Source organism: Anopheles arabiensis, chromosome X (assembly GCF_016920715.1).
Source record: "Anopheles arabiensis isolate DONGOLA chromosome X, AaraD3, whole genome shotgun sequence".
NCBI classification, from domain to species: domain Eukaryota; kingdom Metazoa; phylum Arthropoda; class Insecta; order Diptera; family Culicidae; genus Anopheles; species Anopheles arabiensis.
Genome location: NC_053519.1, coordinates 18,899,962 through 18,924,771, shown reverse-complemented (window position 1 = coordinate 18,924,771; position 24,810 = coordinate 18,899,962). Strand labels below are relative to the sequence as shown.

At 49.6% G+C, this 24,810-nt stretch overlaps 2 protein-coding genes and 1 long non-coding RNA gene across 3 annotated transcripts in view; 1 reads left to right on the top strand and 2 right to left on the bottom strand.

Moving 5' to 3' along the window:
• The window catches only part of LOC120905707 (cation-independent mannose-6-phosphate receptor), a 105,007-nt gene that overhangs the window by 24,363 nt on the left and 55,834 nt on the right, over nucleotides 1–24,810 (bottom strand). The gene's annotated exons all lie outside the window — the stretch shown is intronic.
• Nucleotides 1,371–22,810, top strand: LOC120905701 (protein toll-like). The gene is made up of 5 exons (XM_040316712.1): nucleotides 1,371–1,688; nucleotides 2,165–2,867; nucleotides 18,110–19,500; nucleotides 19,573–21,154; nucleotides 21,231–22,810. The coding sequence occupies exons 3-5, from the start codon at nucleotides 18,251–18,253 to the stop codon at nucleotides 21,855–21,857; spliced, it is 3,459 nt and encodes a 1,152-aa protein (XP_040172646.1). The 5' UTR covers nucleotides 1,371–1,688; nucleotides 2,165–2,867; nucleotides 18,110–18,250; the 3' UTR covers nucleotides 21,858–22,810.
• On the bottom strand, nucleotides 14,670–15,165 carry LOC120905713. Its single transcript, XR_005739931.1, has 2 exons — nucleotides 15,032–15,165; nucleotides 14,670–14,957 (listed from the first exon to the last, which is right to left on the bottom strand). It is a non-coding gene; the product is annotated as an uncharacterized LOC120905713 (long non-coding RNA).

Below are 24,810 nucleotides of genomic sequence, written 5' to 3'. Positions count from 1 at the left end.
TAGAGCAAACAATCAATTACCTCCTGTATAGAGTAGCATATCTACCATTCTCCCGGTAAGAGGTACGAGGTTATCGAACAAACTCGGTAAAACTACTTGAGAGATCCACTCGAAACTTTCACATGCTAATGGAGAAAGCACCGGAAAACATGTGTTCTTGCAAATCACGCCAGATGCAGCGTATAATCTCTTCCGTCGAGAATCTTCATCCTCAGCGCAACAGCACCAAGAGCAGCGAGCAGCAACAACAACCAAAAAAAAGGCAAGCTTGGCATGGATTTAAAAATAATTTCTTATAGTTTGCCTCATCGTATCCCCCGTTGCCTGCGGTACGTCTTCCGACCCGTACCGAGAGGTCTTAACATTCTTGAGCCATTAGCACAGCCGACACCAAGAGCTCTTGTATCGTTGTCGTTGCATTTGTTATGGCTTTCGAGTCGCCAGTTTGAAATGAGTTCCACGCCGCTAACACTGCAGCATGCGATGAAAGCAGAGTAAAAGAGAAAGAGTGTGAGGGAAAGAATGCACGGAGAGCTACCCGACCGTTTGCACTTTTCGATGCCTTCCCGATGGAAGCAGTCGCAGCAGGCGCTCCCTCTCAACTTCCAGCGCGTCGCTGCGAAAGCGTGCGCTCATGGTGGCACAATTGCGAGCACTCACATCGTTCAGACAGAAGAGTTGAAATGTTAGGATGATACCAGTTGCTTTTTTAGTGTATGGAAATGTGCATATGATTCATCATCTTCGCACGTTCAACGCGACAGCCGCCGTCTGGGCTGGAGACCTTCTGGAGGGGTTCAGTTTTATGAGAGCATTGCATTCTGTGACACAGCAGGTTAGAATAAGAATAAGTTATCAAAAAAAGTATAACCAAACTTTATTCACACTGCAAAAAAACGGGAGCAGCTTAGACTAATTAAATTTTTACTAGAAATAACTCTTTTTTTCTGTTATTAGTTTTCAGTAGCAAATACTTTCTTTGAGTAAATAAAAAAAGTAAATAAAGAGCCTATACATAATGTTTTAATTTAACATCGAAGTGTCGTAAATCCTCAGTTACTTTACTCAAACATATAAATCGCTTATTATACTACTTTAATTTTTGCATCAAATTCGGCATCGTTTCAATTTTTATCAAAGTATAGCATAACATGAAAAAAATAGCTCAATAGAAAATCATCAAAAAAGTATTATTGCAAATGACAATTTCTACCCAGCAACGTGTCGCTACAAGTATGGGCACGTACTGTACAGCGAGCATCGCCGTACCGTGGGCACTCACGCAGCTTCGAGTTTGAGTGTCGGGGAGCTCGGCGACCGCTTCCAGCACCGGTTGCGCTCAAGACATTCTGCCACGCTGTGCCTTTGCTTCGGAGCACGTGTGAGCGTCATTCGTGCGCTAGACGTTCGGTGTGCCGGTTCGTTTTACTCGTCCGTGCAGTCCCACTTAACTGTACCAATCTGTTGCTCGCTCAATGCGTCAGGGAAGATAAAGCTCTAAAAAACATAAATAATTGCAGTTTGTGTCAAACTTTTGCCGCTAAATTAAATGAAAGTCTTCTAAATATCAAACCGCGTGTGCTTTTGTGTGTTTTTGGTGTGATTTTGTTTTACGAGGCTGTGTGTTGCGTATGCTAACTGCTTACATTCGATCAACCGTGTGTATCCAGGGTATCCTTTTACGTCGGGTAAGAAAAAACAAAGCCCGCGGTGTGCATGACGGCTAGAAAATACGCAAACAAACACATCCTGTCCGCGCACCTGTGTGGTGGGAGTGTTTGTATTGCCGCCGGTGTTGCTAATAGATATCGTCGTGAAGGGTGGGAAATCCGCTGGTAGCATGCAAGGGTGCAACATACGCCCCCTTGCCTTCCGTGTCAATCCGTGACCACCAATCGATCACCAATCAAACTGCCAACCTTGGGAACACCTCGACGAGTCAACGCACTAGAGCGGGCCAGTGTGTGCCAGTGTTCGAAAACAACCCCGAAAACAAAACAAGAAAAAGTGGTAACGTTGGTTCGATTCCGTAGAATATCAAACGCTTGGCGGCACACAAACATACGCACAGGCTGTCCAAAAGGTTGCAAAACCAATAAATACAGTTGAAAAAACCCTTTTTTGTTTAAATAACGTTTCTCGGTCTGCCGTCACCATACCATAGGTGGGCCCGCTGTGTGAACGAGTGAGAAAAAAACAGTGAGTAAATAAGCAAACGCCAAAGCTCCATCAGCAAGTAAAATTAAAAGTGACACGCTAAAATTAAATAGTAAAAAAAGCAGCTCACCACAAAAACGTTACACAAAAAGCCGGTGGGAAGGGGTAAAGCACCCATTGCCACAGTTCGAGGTGTGCAGAAAATTGAAAATCCTCCCTCACTCTCACCGAGGTTGGACGTGCGCTGGCTTTGACAGCTCAATTTCCATCACCCTCGATCGTAAAAGCGTCCGTGCGCCGGATTGTGGCCAGCTTCACAAGTTCGCAACGCACCGAAAGCCAAACCAAGCGAGTGTACCAAAATCGCTAGAACGGAACAGTGAGTGTGTGTGTATGAGTGTGTGAATGTCCGGTGAATAAAGTACACCATCGTCTTGCGATCGAATACACATCGGACAGCAGTAAGATTACTTTGCGATTGCGAAAACTTAAAAAAAAAACAACACACACACACAAAAGTGTGACAAAAAGTGCACTAAAACAACAGTACGAAGTGCGCCCGGCCATCCTCAACCAACTCAAATTCTGTTGTTTAACTCCGGTCGAGTTCTCCTCTACCACCCAAGCATACAAACACAAAAAAAAACCGTGATCTTCACACGGCGGAAATCGATACAGACTTGTATCACACACCACTAAAAAGGCGAAAGGTAAGTATTTTTTTTTTTTTATTTGTTAAATAGAGAAAAAATGCCTCCACCTTTTTTTGGGATCTCCAACGTCAGCTGGGACACGGTGGTGTCGACAAAAACGATTGCGCCCTGTACAGCACAAAAGGGCACACAACGCAACAAGAATGACTTTTCGCCTTTTTCGGATCGCCACTTTGAACGTGTGCGTGTCTGTAGGCTCGAACAGATCGTCACAGCCCCCATCTGCAAAACATCTGCTCCCGGCAGCATCCAGATGCGCTGGACTGGGAGGATGTTATTTGGATGCTGTTTGGGAAGGTGACTTCTTGACGAGTTTTTTTGCTCTCTCTCTCTCTCTCTCTCTCATTCTCATCTCTCTGACACATAAGTAAACGCTTTTTTCCTGTCCCTTGCAATCACGCAGGTATGGGAATGGAAAGGGTTGGCGGGAGGGGGAGTCAGAGGAGATGAGGGGAGTCATCGTCGCCTGCCAGCACAGTGTGCGCGGAGTGTGTTCACCCTTCTGGGGTCTTCAGCGTTTCGCTGTTTCGCAATGACGCTTCACCGTGAGCGAGAATGCGTGAGTCTCAGGGGAGAGAGAAAGAGAGCGAGAATAAAAGGTACAAAATAACACATTCAAAGCAATCAGCTCAACCTCAACAACAAGACGAGATAGTGCGATCGATGTTAGATAGCCAAGTTCTAATTAGCGCGCGCACGCACACCCGATTGACTCCTGTGTCATAGGTCATTCGACTCTATCCTCTTCTTTCTCTCCTGCCTCTGTCTATATCTCTCTATCTCTCGCGAATAATCGTTCAGATCGAGATCTATCATATCCCGCTTGTACGTTAAACAAAAGGGTGGGGGACATCGTGGAGCCACAACTACTGAGGGCAGCCCCACACACAATCATCATCACCATCTCGTACCTTCCGCTGTGCCATCTTTTTGTACTGTTCCGCCATAACAATATCTTCCCGAACGGCGAGGAGGCACGTCCGGATACGCCGCGGAAGTAATGTACGCCGAAGGGAATTTTTGCCGCTGCTGTGGAACTTCAACTCTGGCAACTGCACGGGAAAAATTAAGCACGCGCGTGTGTCGCTGTATGTGTATGCTGCTAACACTGGAATGTCCGCACAATGCCTTCGATTCATTGCAACATCGCGCGAAAGGGAGAAAGAGGGGAACAGGAGTGTACTCTTTAGAGGTACTTAACCTTAAAGCCTTCCCCTCTTGGATGTGTGTGTGTGTCTAGTTACATTTTTGTGTTTTCCTATTCTTCTTCTCTTGTCCCTTTTTTCTCCTAACTGTTTTGTTTCTGTACGGCAGCTTCCGCTTCTTCTCGGGCGACGCGTACGCGTCTGTCCCGGGAATAAGTTTCAATGTGGAGTAAAACTGATGAGAAAACTGGCAAAGGAATTACACAAACCACCACCTACATCGCCCCCTTTGCCAGGGTACATTGCATGGGTGGGCGGGGGGGCGGGAAGGGGAGGAAGGGGGCACATAAAACTTCTGCTTGCCCAAGCATCGCGCGGTGGGAGCAAATGCAGCCAAAGAGCGCGCGCTGAAATGGCGTGAGTCAGAGGGCCGCCGCACAACTTTGGAAACGAGCAACGCTGACCGAAAGAATGCAGCATATAATAAAAGTGCAACCACAGCAACGGTCATAAATTGGGAGTGGAGCAGGGAGGTGGTGAGTGAAACCGAGGAAAGCGATGGAAGCGGTTGATGGTAGGCTGAGGGGCAAGAATACAGCGCAAATGGATTACGGCAGCGGGCCGAAAAGTATTAAGCGTTGCGGTGCGTCTTTTCCAGAAACCAGTACGTTCACCCTACGCTCCTGAACGTGGGGTTCAAATAACGACAAGGACAAACCACCCAAAGCCAGCGGTAGGGTGTGGAGGAAGGGCTTGACTCGTTGCCAGAGCGATACAAAAGTTACTCGGTGAAACAATCCCCAAAGCTTCTTCCAACGCACAAATCCCACAGCCAATGCTATCTCCCTGGGCAGTGCTCCAATGAGAAGTCTCCCCAGTCTAAATTGCAACTGTTCGCTTCTCCCGGCTCGGTGTTTCATCTTCTGCACTTGACACGATGTAAAAGACTGCTCCCCTCCAGTACACACCGCTCTGCGTTTCAACAGGTGTAATTCGGTTCACAGAATTGGAGAGCGGATTCGGTTTTCCTTCCGACAGATTTGGTTCTTCGAGTCGGAACGCACTCTGTTTATTGAACGCTTTCTAAGAGCGATGTTCAATGAAACACACACTGTGACAGGCCCGATGTTGTGTAAGGATCTCGAGGGAGACTTTTTGGCTCATCAGGAACACACAGAAATACACAACCGCAGCTTTTCCGGACAATGATTTACTTTCCTGAAGCACCAACCACAGCCCCATCCACCACCTAACCTAAGCGTTGTGTTCCGTCGTGTCCGGTACCAATCGGAAGGAGAATTTGGGTGAGTTTGTTCGTGGGCGGGCTGGCAGCACACCTTCGCTTGTTTTGAGGGTTCCTGTTTCCGGGCGTCCAACGTACCACACACGCGCAGCCTAGGCGCGACGGACGTACCCAATATGTGGACCCGTGTCCGGATGTTTGTAAATTGATTCCGGGCACACTTTACGCATGTATGTGTGTGTTTGGCCGATGTTGCTCACCATGGGTTCCGGATGGCTAAACCGGCAAATCGGCCGATTCCGTAGCGAAAGCAGCACACTGTTGAAATGTGCGCTCGGCCGGAACGGAACCCTTTCGCCCGATTTGCCAGAGTGGCCATAGTACTCTATGTCGCCAGAAAAAGGCTCGGCAAACATCGCACCACGCACTGCAATGGCTCGCAACGTGGCTTTGGAACTGTTCCGGAAGTGACCGGTCGTTAGTTTGCCGCTGGAAAAGGGTTTCCTAGCAGCACACCTTTTCGCGCTTTAGCTTGAGAAATAACAGTAGCAGCAGTGCACTATTTGTAGCACAACGCCAACGCGTTTAACTCTGGGGGCGTTCTGGGTTGATGTTAGCCTTTATTTGGGATCGAATTCAAAGTGATTTGTTTCCGAGCATTCGCTCCTAAATTCCATTGCCCTTCAAGCCATCGGGACGAGAAACATTAACGCGCCTCGAAATAGCGGAGACCAAGCGCAATCGCGTAAATAACTCACACCCGGCCCGTGAATGGGAATAATTCGTTCGAGGTTGGTGTGCGTGTGCCTTGCTTTTTTTTGCTGTCTTCATTTTCCCTTTCCTGTCAAGAATGCTTGGAAAAAATCAAAAACGAAAACGGTTGACAGTAACGGCAACCAACCGACACAGACAGGCAGACAGAAAGCGGATCCCTCCAAAAAAAAAAGCGTTGAAATTAGGGGATTAGCATTTCACCTCAGACCACTAATCGTTAGCCATCGCGCTCTGTCCACAGAGCAGGAAGGGAAAGCAACAAACAGCAACAACCAAAAACCTCTTCAATAACACAAACGCCTCCGCCTCGGCAAGGCTAGATTGTGCCCAGGCCGTTGAGATTTTACTTAACTCACTTAATTCGTTCGCCATTAGATCTCCGGGATGTGGAGCGGCCGGGGTGTTTCCGGGAAGGCAATACTGGTACGCCGGAATGCTTGCTACATCAGCGAGCCTCGTTGCGGCGTGCATGCTAATGATGCAACGCAAACCCCTATTCAAGCACATATGGTTAGCAGAGTAAAACATTGTTTCCGACAGCGCGCGAGTTCTTGCTTTCTTTTTTGGGTGTGGCATACAAAAAAAAATGTCACATAGAGCGGGGCAGTGTTGGTAAAACAATCTCGTTGGATTCTAATATAATCTGGACTTTTTAAACTTTAAACACAATTTTTAGTTTTCAAATTAAAACAGGTAGCTGTATACGAGCAGTAGTGACTAACTCGTTAAACAATTGAAACAAAAACATCCCCAAGTGACATTTGCACGAAATTGTTTTTCCATATCTGTTCGACTAGCACTCAATACACCTAAAATTGTGGATTGGTGTGTGATCAAGTGTGTTGGAAGCGCCAAGATTTTGCGTGTTCGTAAATTCGACTTTCTTCTATCGATGGCGGAGTCGTCCAGCTCATTTTACTTTCATAGCTTTGGTTTGATAGAAAATAAAAATAAATTGTGTTACATTATTTTGAAAAAAAAAAACTAAATGTTTTTAGGTAGGAAAACGGCCATATGACCTAGTGATGTGCTCTCTGGAGCGCACCCACTTCTCCGATCCGACTCTGATGATTGTTAGCCCGATTCCGACTCCGGCATAATTGGAACCACTAGTTCCGCCCAGAGTCGGAGTCGTCCGGAGTCGTTCGGACCCAACCGAAGCCGTCTGATGCAATGTGCTTGTGAGCAGGGATTTCATTTCGTTGTACTTTTTGTCTTTTACTTTGCGCGTGCACTTCGTTTACAAGCCTTTGTTTCGAAGGTCGACTCCGGTCGACTCCAGCCGGCTTCGGACAACTCCGGACGACTCCGGACGACTGGGACTTCGGGCGAATCCAACCGATTCCCGGCGACTCCAGACGAGTCCGAACGACTCCGGATAATGCTGCGTGGACCTACCTTCCGGATTCGGTTCCGAAATTGTCGGAGTCAGATCGGAGCCGACACTGGAATTTTACCAACTAAACCCATCACTACCCTGTACGCTCCCTGTACGCACCCAGTTGCACGCGGTATTTCATGAAAATCGACAAGCGCAAATGCTTACGCCAAAACACACAAGCTGCGTGGAGCGATAGAGTGCGCACCGAAATGGGCGCAAACTGTTCCCACTCTTTCCCACCCGTTTGCCGCCTGTTTTGGGAGAGGCTGGGAAAATCTGGCCCCAATTGCTGCAGATCGGAGGGGTAGGAAAAGCGAAACATAACATAATGGGAACGTTGGGGCAAACGAAACAAAGTCAAAATAGCAAAAGAAGGGCAAAACAAAAAGAAAAGACAAGTGCTTTCAGAGTGTCGAGTAAATTTTAATGATCTCTCACTACATCACTACATTATAACCCTTCCCTTCTCCGGGCGGTTCGCTAGTAACTTTTTATGAATATTTTCATCACATAGTTGTCGGAGTCCCGCAGAAAGTAGCGACCGCGGCTGGGCTGGTGGGTAACGGGCAACGCTGAGACGAAAATTAATTTTCACAACTAAACGGTAACAGCAGCAGACACTTTGTTACTTCCTGAGCCCATGTTGTTGAGTACCTGTTGGACCGCATCCCTCTCTTACTCACCCACTCACTCACCCTCCCGTCATTCCTAGATTATGAAGAACGTTAGACAACTGATTGTACTCTCTCCCCGCGCCTCTTTTCTTCTGTTAATTGTGGTAAACTGATTTAACGTCTATTATTGTTAGGCTAGTGCCCAAAAACCCGACCGCCGGATGGTGACGGTGTCGGTATCCGTTAATTAAATTTGGATCACGAAAGCATTGCTCAGTCCGCAAAGGCTCACTCAACTCGCTTCTTACACGATGGGTGTGAAAATGAGCAGCATTAAGCTTAAATATATTGCCCACCATACTGCACATCAAACGAAGCAACTATGATCTGTAACCGGACCCATTTGGAACTGCCCTTTGGATTATGAGTAATTCCGCTCATCATTCATCATTCGCCGGGTCGTGCACTGAGAGCGTGTGGTTTGAGCTTCACATCAACTCAAAATGCCAATCGCTACACTGCGCGTGCGTGCGTGTGTTTGTATCTTGTTTTGTGCTGCTTCACGTGCGCTAGCTGCTTTTCTCAGGCAAAGCAAATCAAAAGCCCGACCGTCGAATCATTTTTCTCATGGACCGCAAACCCAAACATTGCGCCAACCATTGCGCCAAGTGCCCCGCCGACCAACCGAGGGTGAAGCAGAATGGGGCAGCGAAAGAAGCAAAGGCACGAAGAAAGCACGAGAATACGTACCCACGTCGACCTGTTTTTTTTTTTTTTTTTTTTTTTTTTTTGTCTCATTTTCCTCCCATCTCACTCGGTTCATTGTTGGCACACCCCGTTGCCGTTCCACCGCAACATTACGCATTATGTGGGGCCCAGCATTCGAGCCCAGCTCGGAATGTACACCGTTAGGCCAGCAGCAACATCAGCCAGCAAGCAGGCAAGCCGTCCAGTAAACCACACGCTCACAATTTCGCACGTTCGTCGCCTCCATGCTGCCGCAAATCTCTTGAGATTTTCCGCTTTATCCGCTGGAAAAAAGGGGTGTGGGACCAACCACCTGTGCGTTGCTTCAAGATGCGGTCCCCGCACGGTTGCGGGCACTTCTGCTGCTGCAGCCTCGCCCGCACACACAAACAAAAACAGCTCATTTCCTTCCTCCCCCTACTGAAAGGAGCATCAACAAAGAAGAAAAAAAAACGGGGCTAAACATCTGCCAGCTTCAGGGTTTCCACTTCATTCGCCTTCGAAATGGTTGCTTTTGTTATCCATCTTTCCCCCCCATGAGCGTGTGTTTGCGTGGCGTTGCGTGTCGAACTGGAGCATTTATTGGCGCCAAATGAATTCTTAACCACGGCCACATCAAACCTCAAAAATGCAGAAGCAGTAGAAGGTAAACTGTACGGAAAAGGCACTATTCATTTATTTTTTTCGCCCCAAATAAGACGCCGATGGTTGCGCGCGAAGCCTGAAAAGTGTTAACTACAAAACCATAATTTCAGATTTTTCAGAAATAGGGGCCCTTCACGATTCTAGTCAGCTTTTTTATATGAAATTTGACAGTTGGAGGCTGAAATCATGTCAACACTCCTTACAAATCCACACACAAAACTAGTCTTCGATTTTCAGTCTAGATTATTTTAGCCTCAATGCTAGAATTAGATTCGAGTACCTGGTCAAAACAATGGCAAAACAAGGTCATCTTTTCATTTATCCCAAGGTGCATTGAAGAGATCAGGCGGTAGAATCTAGAATCAAAGAGTATGTAATCCAGATGGTCTCATAGCATGTTGTTATAACCAAATTTGAACGCCACTTTTTGACATCTCAAGAAGTACAAACACGGGCCTTAGTTGTCAGTGTTGAACTTTTGGTTCTGGTCGATAGTGATTTCTATATTTAATACGGAATTTACTGCATTAAATCATTTGGGAAATGGTTTTATGACTTTTCGGTCTTATCAAAAATTGGCAGGAATACAGATAAATCGGTATTTCTGGTCACTCTGGTTGACAGGCTGAAATTTCAGCCTATGAACTTAAAACTGAAAGGATCCCATAGGTAGAGAATAAAATAAGCATACAAAAATAAAATACTGTAACAAATTTAGAGTAAATTTAAAGTTCAATTCGTCATTTTAACAGATAAGTTTGGCAATGTAATTCAATGTCTCTACAGGCACGCGAGAAGCAAAAATAAATGATGGATTGCATAATAACTGAGATTAGGCGCAAGCGCAGGCAAGTGTTTGGCAGCACTTACAGTGGCAAAGAAAACCCCACACTATCAACAAGAGCGGACAGTTTACACTTGTGATTTAAGTTTCTTAAAAGGCATCACAACACTAACGGCCAAAACACTTCCCTTTTCTCATTTACACTTGCGCATTACAGTTGTGATTTTTGCGCAATAGATTCCTTCCCCAACACCCCGCCACGAAGTGAGCAAAACAAAAGCGTTTGAACCACGCATTACCACCGCGTCTTCCACCGCCATTCCCACACACCGAAGCTGGCAAAAAAAACAAGCCGGCCAACGGTTTAGAGCTGTTGAAAGTCCGATCGTTCGAACGTGCGAACGGATTGTTACGCGCAGGAAAATGAAAAGCTGCCATGCCCAACGATGCGTCCAGCCACAGTCCGCTGTTTTCTCTCCCTTGCAAACCTGTGTGTGCGGTGTGTGGGATGGTGGTGAGGTTACGAATTTATATTAACGATCGCACGGGGGATTTTTGTTTTTTTTTTTTGCTTGATAGCGATCCGCGCGGAAAACAAGAAGCCAACCAGACCGTGGCGTGAGCGCTTTTCCAGCTGGTTCGGACGATGGATAAAGCGCACTTACTGTTTGGCAGCTCTCCACTTAACACACTCTCACATCGAAAAAAAGATCAAAACGTCCCAAAAGCGTACGAAACACGTTGGACTGTTGGTCTGTGGAAGCATTTGTCTTGCATTAGAAATGGGCAAAAAATTATGTCATCACAACGCGTCATAATTGTTACGCCCGTTCATACCGTCGACGACGCGATTCGAACGGGATTTCGCGCGGCTAGGAAGATAGGGCGCGGAAAGCCGTGTTACAACACCCAAACCATAAAATGCACTGACCATATATGCTGGGTGTGGCAGCCTCTCGGATAAACCATTTCCATTCTTCTATCCATCAAGCGTGAGCGTTTTGAGTTGGCGCAAACGTTTTAAAGTTTTCCACGCAAACCCATGCGAAAAGTACGGGAGGAGGAGAACAGTTTTCTTTTACCGAATGTTGCAATGCACAAACAGGCTGCATTTCCGGTTATCCGAACGCTTTTTGATGTGCATTTGCTAGCGAACGAGTAATAACTAACCGCGAGCGTTAGATGTACGAATAAAAACAAAACATCACGCGCGCAGATTTTCCAGCGAAGGAGACAAACAAATGCACCAACAATTTATTCAACTGCAACAATAATGGTGGTCAGGGCGCGGCGGCGATGAGATGCATATGAGATGCAATTAAATGCAGTCGGTCGGTCGGTTTGTTGCACCACCACCAGCACGGATCGCTCTTTCTGCTTAGCTTTGCACCACAGCACAGCGACGGAACGGTAACCGGTAGTGGCTATTTTGAAATGAAATGGTTTAACCTCAATTTCTTGATGCGCTTCCGGCTCGGTGATGAAACCTTCCAAACCACAACTTGTACTGCTGCAGCGTACTTGCCACATGTGCGGAACGGGTTTGGGCGAAGCGAACCAATGTTTAATAGAGCAATAATGGGAGCGTCTTCTTTGCGACGGGCGAAACATCAAAGTGCGACACTGGCAGACTTTATGTTTCTTTGCAGGGCATGCAAACATAAACATAACATAAAATTTCATCCAAGAAAGTGGTAGACAGACAGATTGCACACGAAACCTTACAGCTGCTATCGGATGCTATCCACTCCAAGCCTGCATGCATAAAGCGATAAAGAAAGTCACAAGCCGAACGATTCATTGATTTGTTGCCAAGTTGCGTCCTCCTTATCGCCGCATTCCACTGGCTGCATAGACAAAATCTAACATTCATCAGATTGGAATTCAATTTCCATACTATCTCTTCGCTCGCTTCCCCACAAACGACCGCTCCTTGCAAGCCGTTCAGTGCTCGGCAGCTTCTGACTAATTGCACCTCCTTCGAGGAATAGTTGCTGGCCAGGAATTTGTCGACCAAGTAAATGTGGTTGAGCCCTGATCGCGTCAGGTTCATTTCAGGAATAACTCTATCGCAGTTGGCGGTTGCCCGAGTTGCCAAGAATTCAAATCAAGCGGCTCATCATGGAGGGGGGAACCGGGATATAGAAACTTTCCCATGTTGGGGGAGCAAGAAGGGGAATGCGCCAGGGTGTTAGTTGGCCTGGAAATTTGATACCATACTCCGTCGCTGAGCTCCCCTTTGTGTGTGTGTGTGCAAGTACGAAAGTGCGAGAAACAAAGCAAAACTGAAGTAACTCAATGTCAGAAGTTAACTCCGTTTGTAGTTTAGCCTCGATGGCCGCGGAATGGTTTTTTTTTTGCCATTGTGCTGAGCGCCTACCCTCTGCCCGTGCACGAAAGTGCAAACCGTTGCACTTTGCCGCAGTGTACGCCGCCCTGCTGCTACCAAGCGCGGTCTGTAGCCCCCTTGGGCCGAGAAATTGTACACCGGAACCGGAGCCAGCAGATTATCGCCGGACGTCGCCTGTCACTCACCAAAAGGACAGTGTGCCGAAGAAGTGGGACACAGTGTTTCTTTTTTTTCTATTTCTTGCCAGGCCACACGCCGTATGACACCGTGTGCCCTAAAAACTGGTCTGGACATTGGCGAGATTTGATTTTTGTTGCTGCTGCTGTTATATTGTTTTCTTTCGTCACGCTGACAGCTGAAAGGGGTATCATATTGTGCGTAGTGTGCGTACCACGTGCACACTAGCGGGATGGCGTATTGCAGATTTTATACCCCACTTGGCACATGGTTCGCCACACACAGGTGTCTAGACGTGTCGTGTTGGCCAGATGGCAAGCATTATCGAATTTCGGCTTTCTGGCTGCACGCTCGGGACCTGTCACGCCCGAGCCCCAATGATGGATGGTGACAGTGGCAACCCCCGTCGGTTGCGCTCTGAGACTTACCGTCCCCGGAGGGCTCGTGTCTAGCGCAAGTGGAGCACCCCGATCAGCATTATTGTACGTAAGAAATAAGCAAAAAGGGTGAAAATCAAACACGACCGTTGTGTTCTGGAAATTCGAATTCTACAGAATTGGTTGGTAGAATTCTTCACTGCTGCCCTTTCTCCCTATGCACCGTTTGTTCCGGTGTCGTAAAGTAGCTCCAAGGGCTTTGTCTGTCCTAATTAATGGCAATTAACTTCCACCAACAATCGAAACGCCCACCAGCAATACCTATCGGACAGTTCCACCAAATCTCGACTGGAACTAAATTCCTCAGGCAAAAAAAAGACTTAACATTAAGCTCCTTAATCATGTTCAACCACTTCCGTGGGATAAGATGTTCCACGAAATTGAACACGATTATCTCGTGTAACATTTTTGCCCGTTACCTTACACGAGCTGTGGTGCGCTTTGGAAAGTCGCAAACAGTGGAAACAGAACCGTGAAGGAATGATTCGCCTTCGATACGGGGTTTGTGTGTATAATAATAATAATACCAACATTTTGGTAGCGCAGAAAAACACGTACCTATTTCACACGTAAGAGAGAGAGAGAGAGTGAGAGAGAAAATATATTTAAAAAAAACATCCAATAGGTGGAAAATCAATTAGACCAAACGCCCGGCAGATTTTGGAACCGATTGACGGGAGGAAATTGAACGTTATCGATTCGGGGGCTTTGCCTTTTCCCGGTAAAAAGGGGTTTTCTGCGAGCCATAGTTTGCACAGCGCGGGAAAATTCATCCAACCAGAAGTATCGAAATGAAAATGAAAAATAGAGAATGCAAAAAAATAACAACTTGTAACTCTGCCAGCATCCGACCGTGTGTGCGGTGAATTAAATTTTCGTTTAGCCGGGGGTCGGAGACTCGGGTTGGTACTACAATCGGGAAAGCGCGTCCACGAGCCTCACCGTCGTACTTCGTGTGAAAAAAAAGTGCCGGGAAAATCGTGCCGACACGCGGAAAAGAAAGCGCGATCAATGGGAAGTTGTACAGGGCTTGCTGCCGATTTTCTCTCCCCTCTTCGTGACGCGATTCCCATCTTCCACCCTTGCGAAATTGATAATTGGAGCATAGTTGTTTTGTTTTTGTTTTTTTTTTTGGTTTTTTGACATGAGGAAATGAGTGCTACAATCATAAACTGTTTTTCAGACACGTTCGTTTTCCCAGGCGTCCGTTTCGCGCGATCGCGATCGACGAGGAAAGTGATATTTACACGGTGTCACACGAACCGGCCCGATTTCGAGCGGTGCTTTCCCACCGGGCACCAGCACTCAGAGATCGCTTGAATACGCGCTTGAAAAAGAACTTGAGTTGGCGAAATTATTCAAGTGATCCGTCGGGTCCCGAAGCCGAAGCAAACCCGAAGCCGAAGCAAAACCCGAACGGGGGTCTGCACGAACCTTCGTTTTAATAGCCCCCTCCCCCTTTTTTGCCAGGATTTCTTTCCAAAATGATACAGTGCACAGAATTATATCACAACAATTCTATTTATTGAATTTAATACCATTAATCTAACAAGTTTCACAAAAATCAAAAACACATGCACTACGAACACTGAACTTAATTTCACATTAACGCACATTAATTCAACACACACTTTCCACACTCGCACAGTGAATAAAATCACAAAATCGTTACAACACTTTCAGCTCTTCCTCGCTGTTGCGCCTAGTTCCTTTCGCTACACTGTACGGGCCACCATTTCGAACACTACGACACAGCCACAGGCTTTGTTGTCTCCGTTCGCCGTGAAACACTCATGAAATGGAAGAAAAATGATATTAATTAGAAGGGGGATGTTGGTTGATAATTTTAATCACTTTTACTTACCTTAAATTAGAATGATCTCCATTTTTACGGGGTTTATCCGCTGACCACCAAGAGCTGCAACACCACACAAGCACCAACCTCACTGGACTGAAAGTGAAGCCTACTGCGTGAATGTGTGTATGCGCTTCTGCCAAGCCAACAGCGCCGTACTGCGTGTGTAGCCAAGTGCGTGTGTGTGTATATTTACACCACTGGACACAGAACACAAATCTCACCGCACAGCAGAGCGTGTGTCGCCAAGTGTATGCATGTGTGTATTTGCACCACTGAATTCTGAACGTCCACCACACAGCGTGTATCGCCAAGTGCGTGGCTGTGTGTAGTATCACCGTGGACTGCAGAAAACTGCCTGCACTAGAACAGAGCGCTGGTGTGGCCACATGTGTGCATGTGTGTGTGTACTTGCTCCACTGAAAGCCGGTATCGCACCAAATTTCGGGTGTCGCCTTGTGCGTGCGTGTGTGTTATTGTCACAGCACACTCGCTCATCATTTTTTTCGTTTTTTCGCTTGAGCCACTCGATTTCGTTCTTCGCTGATTTTGGCAGCGCACGAAGGGGGTTCGGTTTCAACTTCCAACAACAACAACCACACGAGGAGGCTCGGGGACACTCATCAGGGGAAAATCGCTCAAATTAGAGCGAGAGACAGATAGAAAAAGTGAAAGGTCAATATAAAATCTTCGGCTTTTGACCGTTGGGTTGTTACTCAGCCGGTCACGTTTGTTGAACGCGCAGTCGAAAGCGAAACTCGCCCGAGCTCGAATGTCACTCGCTTTCCGAGGTGTGGTGCACGCGCGACGACCTGCAGGCTCATTAGCAAAGCGGCAGGGTCACTTGCCGATGTATGCTTATTAATACATTATTAATATCAAGTTACGCGTCGCACGGAGGGGTCGTCTTTTTCGGTCGGTTTTTTTTTTTTGTACATTCGTGTGTCGAAAGCGCACCATCGAAACTGCTCGAAACGAAGCACTCGCACGGTCTCTTCTGCAATAATTGTATGAGGCTATTGGTTCAGGGGTGCGAAAGCAGAGTTTCCCATCCGACGATGTTGCTGCAACAAAGGCGTCTGCGGCAAACTGCTGGCTAGAGGCAAGTGAAAGACGACCGTGGGGGTGTCGGTGCAAAGGAGAGGCAGCGTTTTAATAATTGGCAGTGAATTGAAAACAGATAGCACCGTTTTCGGCCGTACGGCCGTGGAAAACCAAATGGAACAAAACTATCGCATCCCGCCCTCCCACCTTCGGCCTCGTACCCCGCTCGGCTTTCCCTTTTGTTTTCGTAGTGTTGTTGGAGGAAAATAGCAGAGCAAAAGCACAGCAAACCTATCCGAGTGCGAGTGGCGTTCCACTTGCGTGCTCTGCTGCTTTGCATCGAACCGAACAGGCTGGAGCGCTCACCACCGGTGCCTCCGCTGCAGGCCGAAAGTGTGGGAGCGCACACCCTTTTCCGCTTCTCAGTAAGTCGCCCTTCCTTTCGTCCGCCCAGCACACACGTTCACAGCCAACACCATCTGTCTGGCTATGTTTTCCCTGCAGCTTTTTGGAGCACAACAGAGCTTCATCTTTGGGTCGATTATATCACCTGCGGCTGTGTGTAATCGGCGTCGCAAAGTAACAAGCCCGTGGAGGTAATAAATTACCAAATTAAACAGCAAACGGGAGAGAACAATTTCAACAGCAAAAAAGAAGAGAGAAGATAAAAAAAAAACAATAAAAAATGGGAAGGTAATCTTGCTGCGCGGCATAAACCTTCCCATCCTCTATTTCATGATTGCCACGGTTCAGTGGCTCCAGCGCGGTGTTTGTGTGCGGGAGACGACGCCCAATACACACACACACCCGACGCTTATCGAGGTATCAACATCTCCGGTGCTCAATCTTCCAGTCCCGCGCCTTGCGCCCACCACCGGAAGTGTACAATGCACAGTTTTCCCACCGTGGATCGCCGGATCGTTTGTTGATCGCCTGAGAAGGGAAGATGGGGTCGATGCACACAATTTCGGTGCGGACGGGAACATGTTATTGAAACGCTTTTCGCTCCACATTTCCACCACACGGGCACGGGTGAAAGTCACCGCACCGCACCGAAGTAGTGATGGGTAAAGGTGGTTAAAATCTGGAGTCGACTCCGATTCGACTCCAACAATTTCGGAACTGACTCTGGAAGGTAGTTCGCTTTGAATCGCATGGAGTCGCTCGGAGTCGGAGTCGTCCCAAGTCATCCGGAGTCGTCCGGAGATGCCCGGAGTTGTCCGAAGTCATCCGGAGTCATCCGGAGTCGTCCGGAGTTGTCCGGAGTTGTCGACTCCAGGCAACTCCAGACGACTCCGGATGACTCCGGACTACTTTGGACGACCCCGTACGACTCTGGATGACTTCAGACGAATCCGGATGTCTCCGGACGACGCCAATTTTGCCGGAGTCCGAATCCGACTAACAATAGCCGGAGTCGGATTGGAGTCGTGTGTGCGCTCCAGACAGCACATCACCACACCGAAGACGTTCCGGGTTGGAAACAGTGAAGTCATCCAGTAATGGTGAAGAATGCTTCCACCATTGCCTGGAAACGTTACAATAAAATAGAAAATAAGCGAGCGCTGCTACAGGATGCCCCGGTCCGATTTTCGGTGTATGCGCCTCCCCCCGCCTACTTGAGCGCATTCTAGTCGCCGTGATCGACGGAACGGAACCGTGAACCCAGCAGCAACGGGGAAGAAAACACACGCGAGCGGAAACTCGCTTGACCGTGGACAGTACACCGGGCGTGTAAGAACTCCCCCAAGCCGCCTCTGTGAACGTTTAGCGGCAGACGGGCAGAGGAGCGAGAAATCTCCGTTAGTTAGTGGCTGATGCGCGAATAGCCACCGGACCAGAACCGCTGGCATGAGCGCACAGAGGCTCCTGGATCGCTGGTTGGGGTGCAGTGTGGCGAGTGTAGCATTAAATTTGACAGCTACGGCCAGTGTCCGTGTGGCTAGAATGAAGCGGTGGTAGTGCGTTTCATAACATTGAACGATCATTCTCTGGCATTACTATCTTACGATTTGTGTTCTTTTTCCACCGGTCTCTTTACAGCGCATTGGACATGTGATTCTGCATCGGTGGGCATCTCTCCAGAACAATCGCGTGTCTTCATTATCGCACAGTTTGACGAGGGCATCTCGTGCAAAGAAAACGGCCCCCAAAATACACCACGAAAGTAAGGGCAGCTCTAAGATGAAAGCATCCAGAGGGCCACGGCCCTTGGTGCTGACGGCGGCACTGACCCTAGCGCTGCTAGCACACACAGGCCACGCGTTCCTAGCCGGCTACCGAAGCGGGCTCGGACTGGACGGGTTTGGCATTTGCCCCGCCGAGATGCGCAACTGCTCCTGCCGCTCGTACACCGGCGCCGAGACGGAGATCGACTGCCCGGAAGCGGACTCGACCGTGCACCTGCGCATCGAGCCGCACCAGTACGCGGAGATGCGCTGCCAGCGCAACCGACGCTACGACTTTGAACAGATCCCGCAGCTGTCCATCGGCGACACGAACCGGCTGACGATCGACGACTGTCCGTTCCCGCACCACCAGTCCATCCTGCAGCTCGTCTCGTTCCTCGGCACGACCCAGGTGAAGGTGCTCTGGCTGAAGAACAACGCGAACCACGAGCAGAGCGCGTCGCTGGTGCGGCATCACTTTGCCGGGCTGGACCAGCTCGACCGGCTCGCCATCAGCAACGCCAAGCTGAGCGACATCGGGCCGGACCTGTTCGAGCATCTGCCCAACCTGACCTGGCTCGACATGCGGGACAACATCTTCCGACTGCCGGCCACCATCTTCGATGCGCTGCCGAAGCTGCGCGTCCTCGAGCTCAGCTTCAACAGTCTGGAGGAGCTGGACCCGCGGTTGCTGCGCCACCTGCCCAACCTGCGGCTGCTCACGCTGTGGCACAACAAGCTGCGTACGTTGAGCCGGGCGGCGTTCACCGGTATGCCGGAGCTGGAGCGGCTTGATCTGTCCTCGAACCAGCTCGAATCGGTACCGGGCGATCTGTTTGCCGATTTGCCGCACCTAACCGAGCTGGCGATGGGGGTCAACAACTTCCGCACGCTGCCCGACGGCTTGTTCCGAGCGAACCGTGAGCTGAGGAAGGTTAAGCTTGCGTCCCAGCGCGTCGAGCTCGAAACGCTACCGCACGATCTGCTCCAAATGCTACCCGTGCTCGACCAGGTTAGCCTGGAGCGGGTCGGGCTGGTTAGCCTGCCCGGTACGCTGCTGTTCGGTTCGGCCAATCTAACCCAGCTGAATCTGGCCAACAATCAGCTGCACCAGCTGCCCGAGGATTTGCTGCGGGACCAGAAAGCGCTGCAGGTGCTGCAGCTCCAGCACAACCAGCTGACCGGTCTGCCCGCCGGCTTGCTGCGGAACACGGTCGAGCTCCATACACTGCGCTTGTCACACAATCAAATAGGCGAACTATCTGCGTAAGTAGCCCCAGATGATTGCACACTCCAGCGACTTTCCATTTTTTAAAACGTCCCATTTTTGTCTTTTAGCGTCGCGCTGCAAGCGCTCACAAAGTTACAGGAACTCTATCTCGACCACAACCAACTGCACACGATTGAGCTGCACGCGTTCAAGCAAACGACCGCCCTGCACACGCTCCACCTGCAAGTGAACCAGCTGGCATTCGAAACGCTCAACACGCTGCCCGCCACTGCGCCGGACACGGGCGACCAGGAACAGCTGACCGATCACATCCCCGCCCCGGACGAGTTCAGCCTGCTCGCCCAGGACGGGACCCCGTTCCAGCATCTGCACCAGCTGCGCGAGCTCGACCTCTCCTCCAACTGGCTGACGGCGGTGCCGCGCGACCTCCTTCTCAACACGCACGAGCTCCAGCGGCTCAACCTCACGCGCAACAACATCACCAGCCTGACGTACGCGAACCTCCAGTTCCTGGCGCCCGCCATCACGGTCGATCTGCGCCACAATAGCATCTTCGAGATCGATCTCGCCGACATGGAGCGGCTGGTGCTGCTCGAGCCGCGCAACTTCGACGAGCAGACGGGTCGGGCGCGCATCCTCCTCAACGACAATCCGCTCCACTGCAACTGCATCGCGTACGCGTTCGCGCAGTACATCCAGAACCGGCTAGCGACGGCCGTGTACGATCGGTTCGAGCTGGTAGCGAACGAGCTCACCTGCCACGGCCCGGAACATCTGGAGGGCGCGCTGATCAAGGACGTGCCGACCCGCGAGCTGCTCTGCGAGCTGGACACACCGTCGACCGCGATCCGGCACTGTCCAGCGCCCTGTCGGTGCTACATCCGGCCGGAAGATACAGGCGTGATCATCGACTGCAGCGGCCAAGCCCTGACCGAGGTGCCGGAGCTGCCCCGGCCCACCACCTTCGGTTATCGGTTCATTGAGCTACACCTGGAGAACAACAACATTAGCGCCCTGCCGGATTCGACGACCGCGAGCGGCAGCAGTGGTTGGGCGGAAGTCCGCGAGCTGTACGCGTCGAACAACTCGATCGCGGCGCTAGCCGCCGACCAGCTGCCGCGCAGTTTGCGACTGCTCGATCTGAGCCGCAACCGGCTGACCGCGCTGGACGGGCCGCTGGCCGAGTCGCTGACCGCTAGCACGACGCTCACCACCGTGCGGTTGGCGCACAACGACTGGACGTGTCAGTGCGAGACGACCCAGTTGCTAACGTTCGCGCATGCTAACCAGCGCCGCATCGAAGACTTCGGGCGGCTCCGTTGCTCGGACGGGCGACCACTGGAACAGATGACGCTCAGCGACCTGTGCGTCGATCGCACTCACGTGATCGTGCTGACCTGTGTGATCGTGTCCGTCGTCGCCTGCCTGGTGGCGGCGCTCTCGCTGGTCTACTACACGTACAAGCTCGAGCTGAAGGTGTGGCTGTTCAAGCACGGTCTCTGTCTGTGGCTGGTTGCGGAGGAGGAACTGGACCGGGACAAGCTGTACGACGCGTTCGTGTCGTACTCGCACAAGGACGAAGCGTTCATCACCGAGCATCTGGTGCCGACGCTCGAGCGCGACCCGATGAACTTTAAGCTCTGCTGGCACGTGCGCGACTGGACGCCCGGCGAAATGATCTCCTCCCAGGTAGGTGGCGCCCCTCGCTCGACCACTAGCACCCAACTAACGTACCCTCTGTTTCGCATTCTACTGTTCGTTCTAGATTTCCAGCTCCGTTGAGCAGTCGCGCCGCACGATCATCGTCCTGTCGAGCAGCTTTCTCGAGTCGCTCTGGGGCCAGCTAGAGTTCCGCACCGCGCACCTGCAGTCGATGGCGGAACGGCGCAACCGGCTGATCATCATCATCTACGGCGACATCGGCAACATCTACGATCTCGAGCCCGAGCTGCGCGCCTACCTGCACACCAACACGTACGTGCGCTGGGGCGACCCGTGGTTCTGGGACAAGTTGCGCTTCGCCATGCCCCATCCGCCGAAGGTGCGAGGTGCCAGCGGTACCGCCAGTACTGTCGTCAAGTCGGGCGTCAGCACCGCCGGCGGACTGTTCATGAAGCAGCTGCAAGGTGCCGCCCCGGTGGACGACCGGCTCGAGCTGATCAAACCGCAGGTCACGCCGGCCACCCCACCCGCCCTTACCACGCCGCCAACCGAGCCAATCAGCAGCGCCACGCCGGCCCCGGGCCCGTTCGTCATCAGCGGTAACGGTGGCGGTGTTGGCGGCGCCGGTGCCCAGCTGCTCCACCAGCAGCTCAGCAATGCGTACCGCGCCAGCGGTCACATCAACGGTGCATTCGTCATCAACAGCAACGCAAAGCAGAGCGACGTCTAGTTGCTGTGGCGTTTCGAGCGAACTCGCAAACACGAACAGACTGAAACAACGAATCTCGAATCTCGAATAGTGCGTACCCCGAAGGTCACACGCGGTCCTCTTGCCGTGTGAACGGTCACATTGCAGAGGAATGTAGTTTAGACTAGTAACCCGGTCGCTCGATGCCTCACCCCCAAACGGGCATTACATTTCCTACTTTTAGTAACATAACTTATCAGCAAACGCAAGCTGACGAATGCATCTCTCCAAGGCTAGGATTACCTTCGATGCTTCCCTCACACAGAGCGCACCGCACGTCCAAAGCTACCGATTCAAGGGAAACGATCAAAGAGACCGGCAGCAAGAGCCGGCAGTTAGCGATAAGTTTGTAACCTTTTTAACGACACAAGCCTTGAGTGTCTTTTGATTCTCATTTTCATACCAACCGTGCAGGCAACGTATCGCAACGTAGGCCGTCTGGGCTGCATTGCGGTTGCTGTAGGGCGTATTTATAATCGCAAGTTTTCTTGCCAAAAAGTACTTACTGCTCACACAAAATGCAAAATGCGTAGGCGAGCAAAGAGCGCGTATCGTTTAGGTCGTAAGATTAAGAGGTTTAAGCTGCCCTAGATAGGCAAACGGCACCATGTTACCCCGTGTCCTGGCACGTACCACCCTAGTACCTACTCACTATTCATCCACTCATTCACCATCTCCCACCTCCCCCATACCCTTTTCATCACCCAACACACAAAAGTCCCTTGTTCAATTTGTACCATTTCATCTGAACTGATTTACTTACCCTCTGTTTTTATTTTGTCTGCGCCATGTTCTTTGACCTCTTTATCTCTAACTATATGAAGCATGTGTATAGTGTTTAGGAAGTAATATGCAGCGTGTGTGAAACGTGATTGCATGAATAAAAATAATGATATAAAACAACAAATGCCAACCCACGATGTTTGCATTGCATTATTCATCTTTTCCTACTGAGTCTTTAGCAGTGAGTCAACATACGCATGTGGTCTGATAAGAATGTGGATAGCTTACAACATGGAACTTTGTTTTACCAGCATCCCACGCAGTGATACAAGGTTATCTTTGCTACAACTACAGTAAAATCTCTCTAAGATGAAGTCTTTTCAAGATTAATTATTTCTTTAAAATGAACAATTTAACAATTTTTTAACTATTTGCCGATCTGTCAGCACTGCAGGTGCTGTCGATGAAAAATTCCTCCCGCATGCCGCTAGACAATCCGCAACTGTTCAAGTACTTGCAGAGCCTAACGTGGATCGATCTGCGAGAAGGCGACGGTGGCAGTCGCAACTCAAAAGTGTTGCTACACCCACTGACTCAGTTGACCACGCTCGAGCTGACGGAAAATGAGCTCACCACACTACCAACTGGGATGATCACCGATTTGCCCAGCCTCGGATCACTAACGTTGTACCATAATAAGTTGGAGCGTATCGAACAGTTTGCTGACCTCCCGAATCTCACTTCACTCGATCTAACGTATAACGAGCTGGATACCCTGCAAGAGGACGTGTTCAATAAGCTGCCGAACCTTACACACCTGTTCCTTAATTCGAACAAGCTCACAAGCCTACCTTCCGGGCTGCTCAAGCGTAACACCAAGCTTATAGTGTTTCGGGCAGACAACCAGCATGGCTCCGGGCTTGTACTAGGAGATGAACTGTTCGCAGGACTAACGATGCTTGAGGACGTCTCTGTATCAAACTGTAAATTGACAACACTGCCGGAAGGACTCTTTACCGCGGCTAGCAATTTAACCAAACTCGACCTCAGCGACAACAAGCTTCAAAGCCTCCCGGAAAGTTGTTGTATTCGAATTTGTTTTCAATACTTATCGTTTAATCTTGCCTCTTTTTGCAGATATTTGCTGAAATCTCAACACTCTTTGGAAGAGCTGCATCTTGAATATAACCAGCTCTATATGATCGATAGGGATGCGTTCATGTCTCAGGCACTGTCACTAAAAATGCTCAATCTTAGCCACAACCAAGTGGCACTGCATGAAAATGGTACAGATGTATTTTACCTCGACGGTAAAACATATTACATATCCCGGACACCGTTCCACACCCTGGATCGATTGACCGACCTGGACCTTTCGTACAACGCCATCATCAAAATATTTGGAGACTTTAAAGGCTTCATGGGAAACCTTCAATCTCTTGACCTGTCGCATAACTCAATCTTGAACATTAGCGATACAAATTTTTCATTTCTGTCACCTAAAATTGAAAAGGTCAATTTGGAATCAAACAAGATTAGCATGTTCACTTTCAATGACAGTAAAAAATCTACCTTCAGTAATAGATCTATAAATACTCCAAGACAAATCCTTCTTGCAGATAATTCACTCAACTGTGACTGTATTTCCTCGTCGCTAGTAACTTATCTTCAAGATCAATTGAATGCCGGTAAATTCGTCCCGATAAAGGGACTTCATTGCGCTCAGCCTCCCGAGCTGCTTGAACGTAAACAGCAAGACCTGTCCCTCGAGGATCTGCTATGTAAAATTGATGTATCCTCTGGTTTCTGTCCGACCGAGTGCAAATGCTACAAACGAGCCGTAGATCAGGGTGCTATTGTAAACTGCACCGCTGCTAATCTTACCCGAGTGCCTGTTATCAAAAGCCCATCGATCATCGGCCGAAATATGATCGAGCTGTATCTGGAGCAGAATATGATAAAGGAGCTATCCAACGTGGGTGAAGGGTGGAATACCATTCGCCGACTTAACATAGCAAACAACAGCTTTACCACCCTGCCTGGAGATAGTTTGCCCGTACAGCTCGAGGTTCTCGATGTCTCTGGCAATCAATTGACCGAGGTCGACACAGCCTTAGTACTCAAGCTGAATCATACCGCTCTCCGAACCATCAGCCTGTCAGCGAATCCTTGGGATTGCCACTGTGAAAATCCTCTGCTTGCGTTCACAATC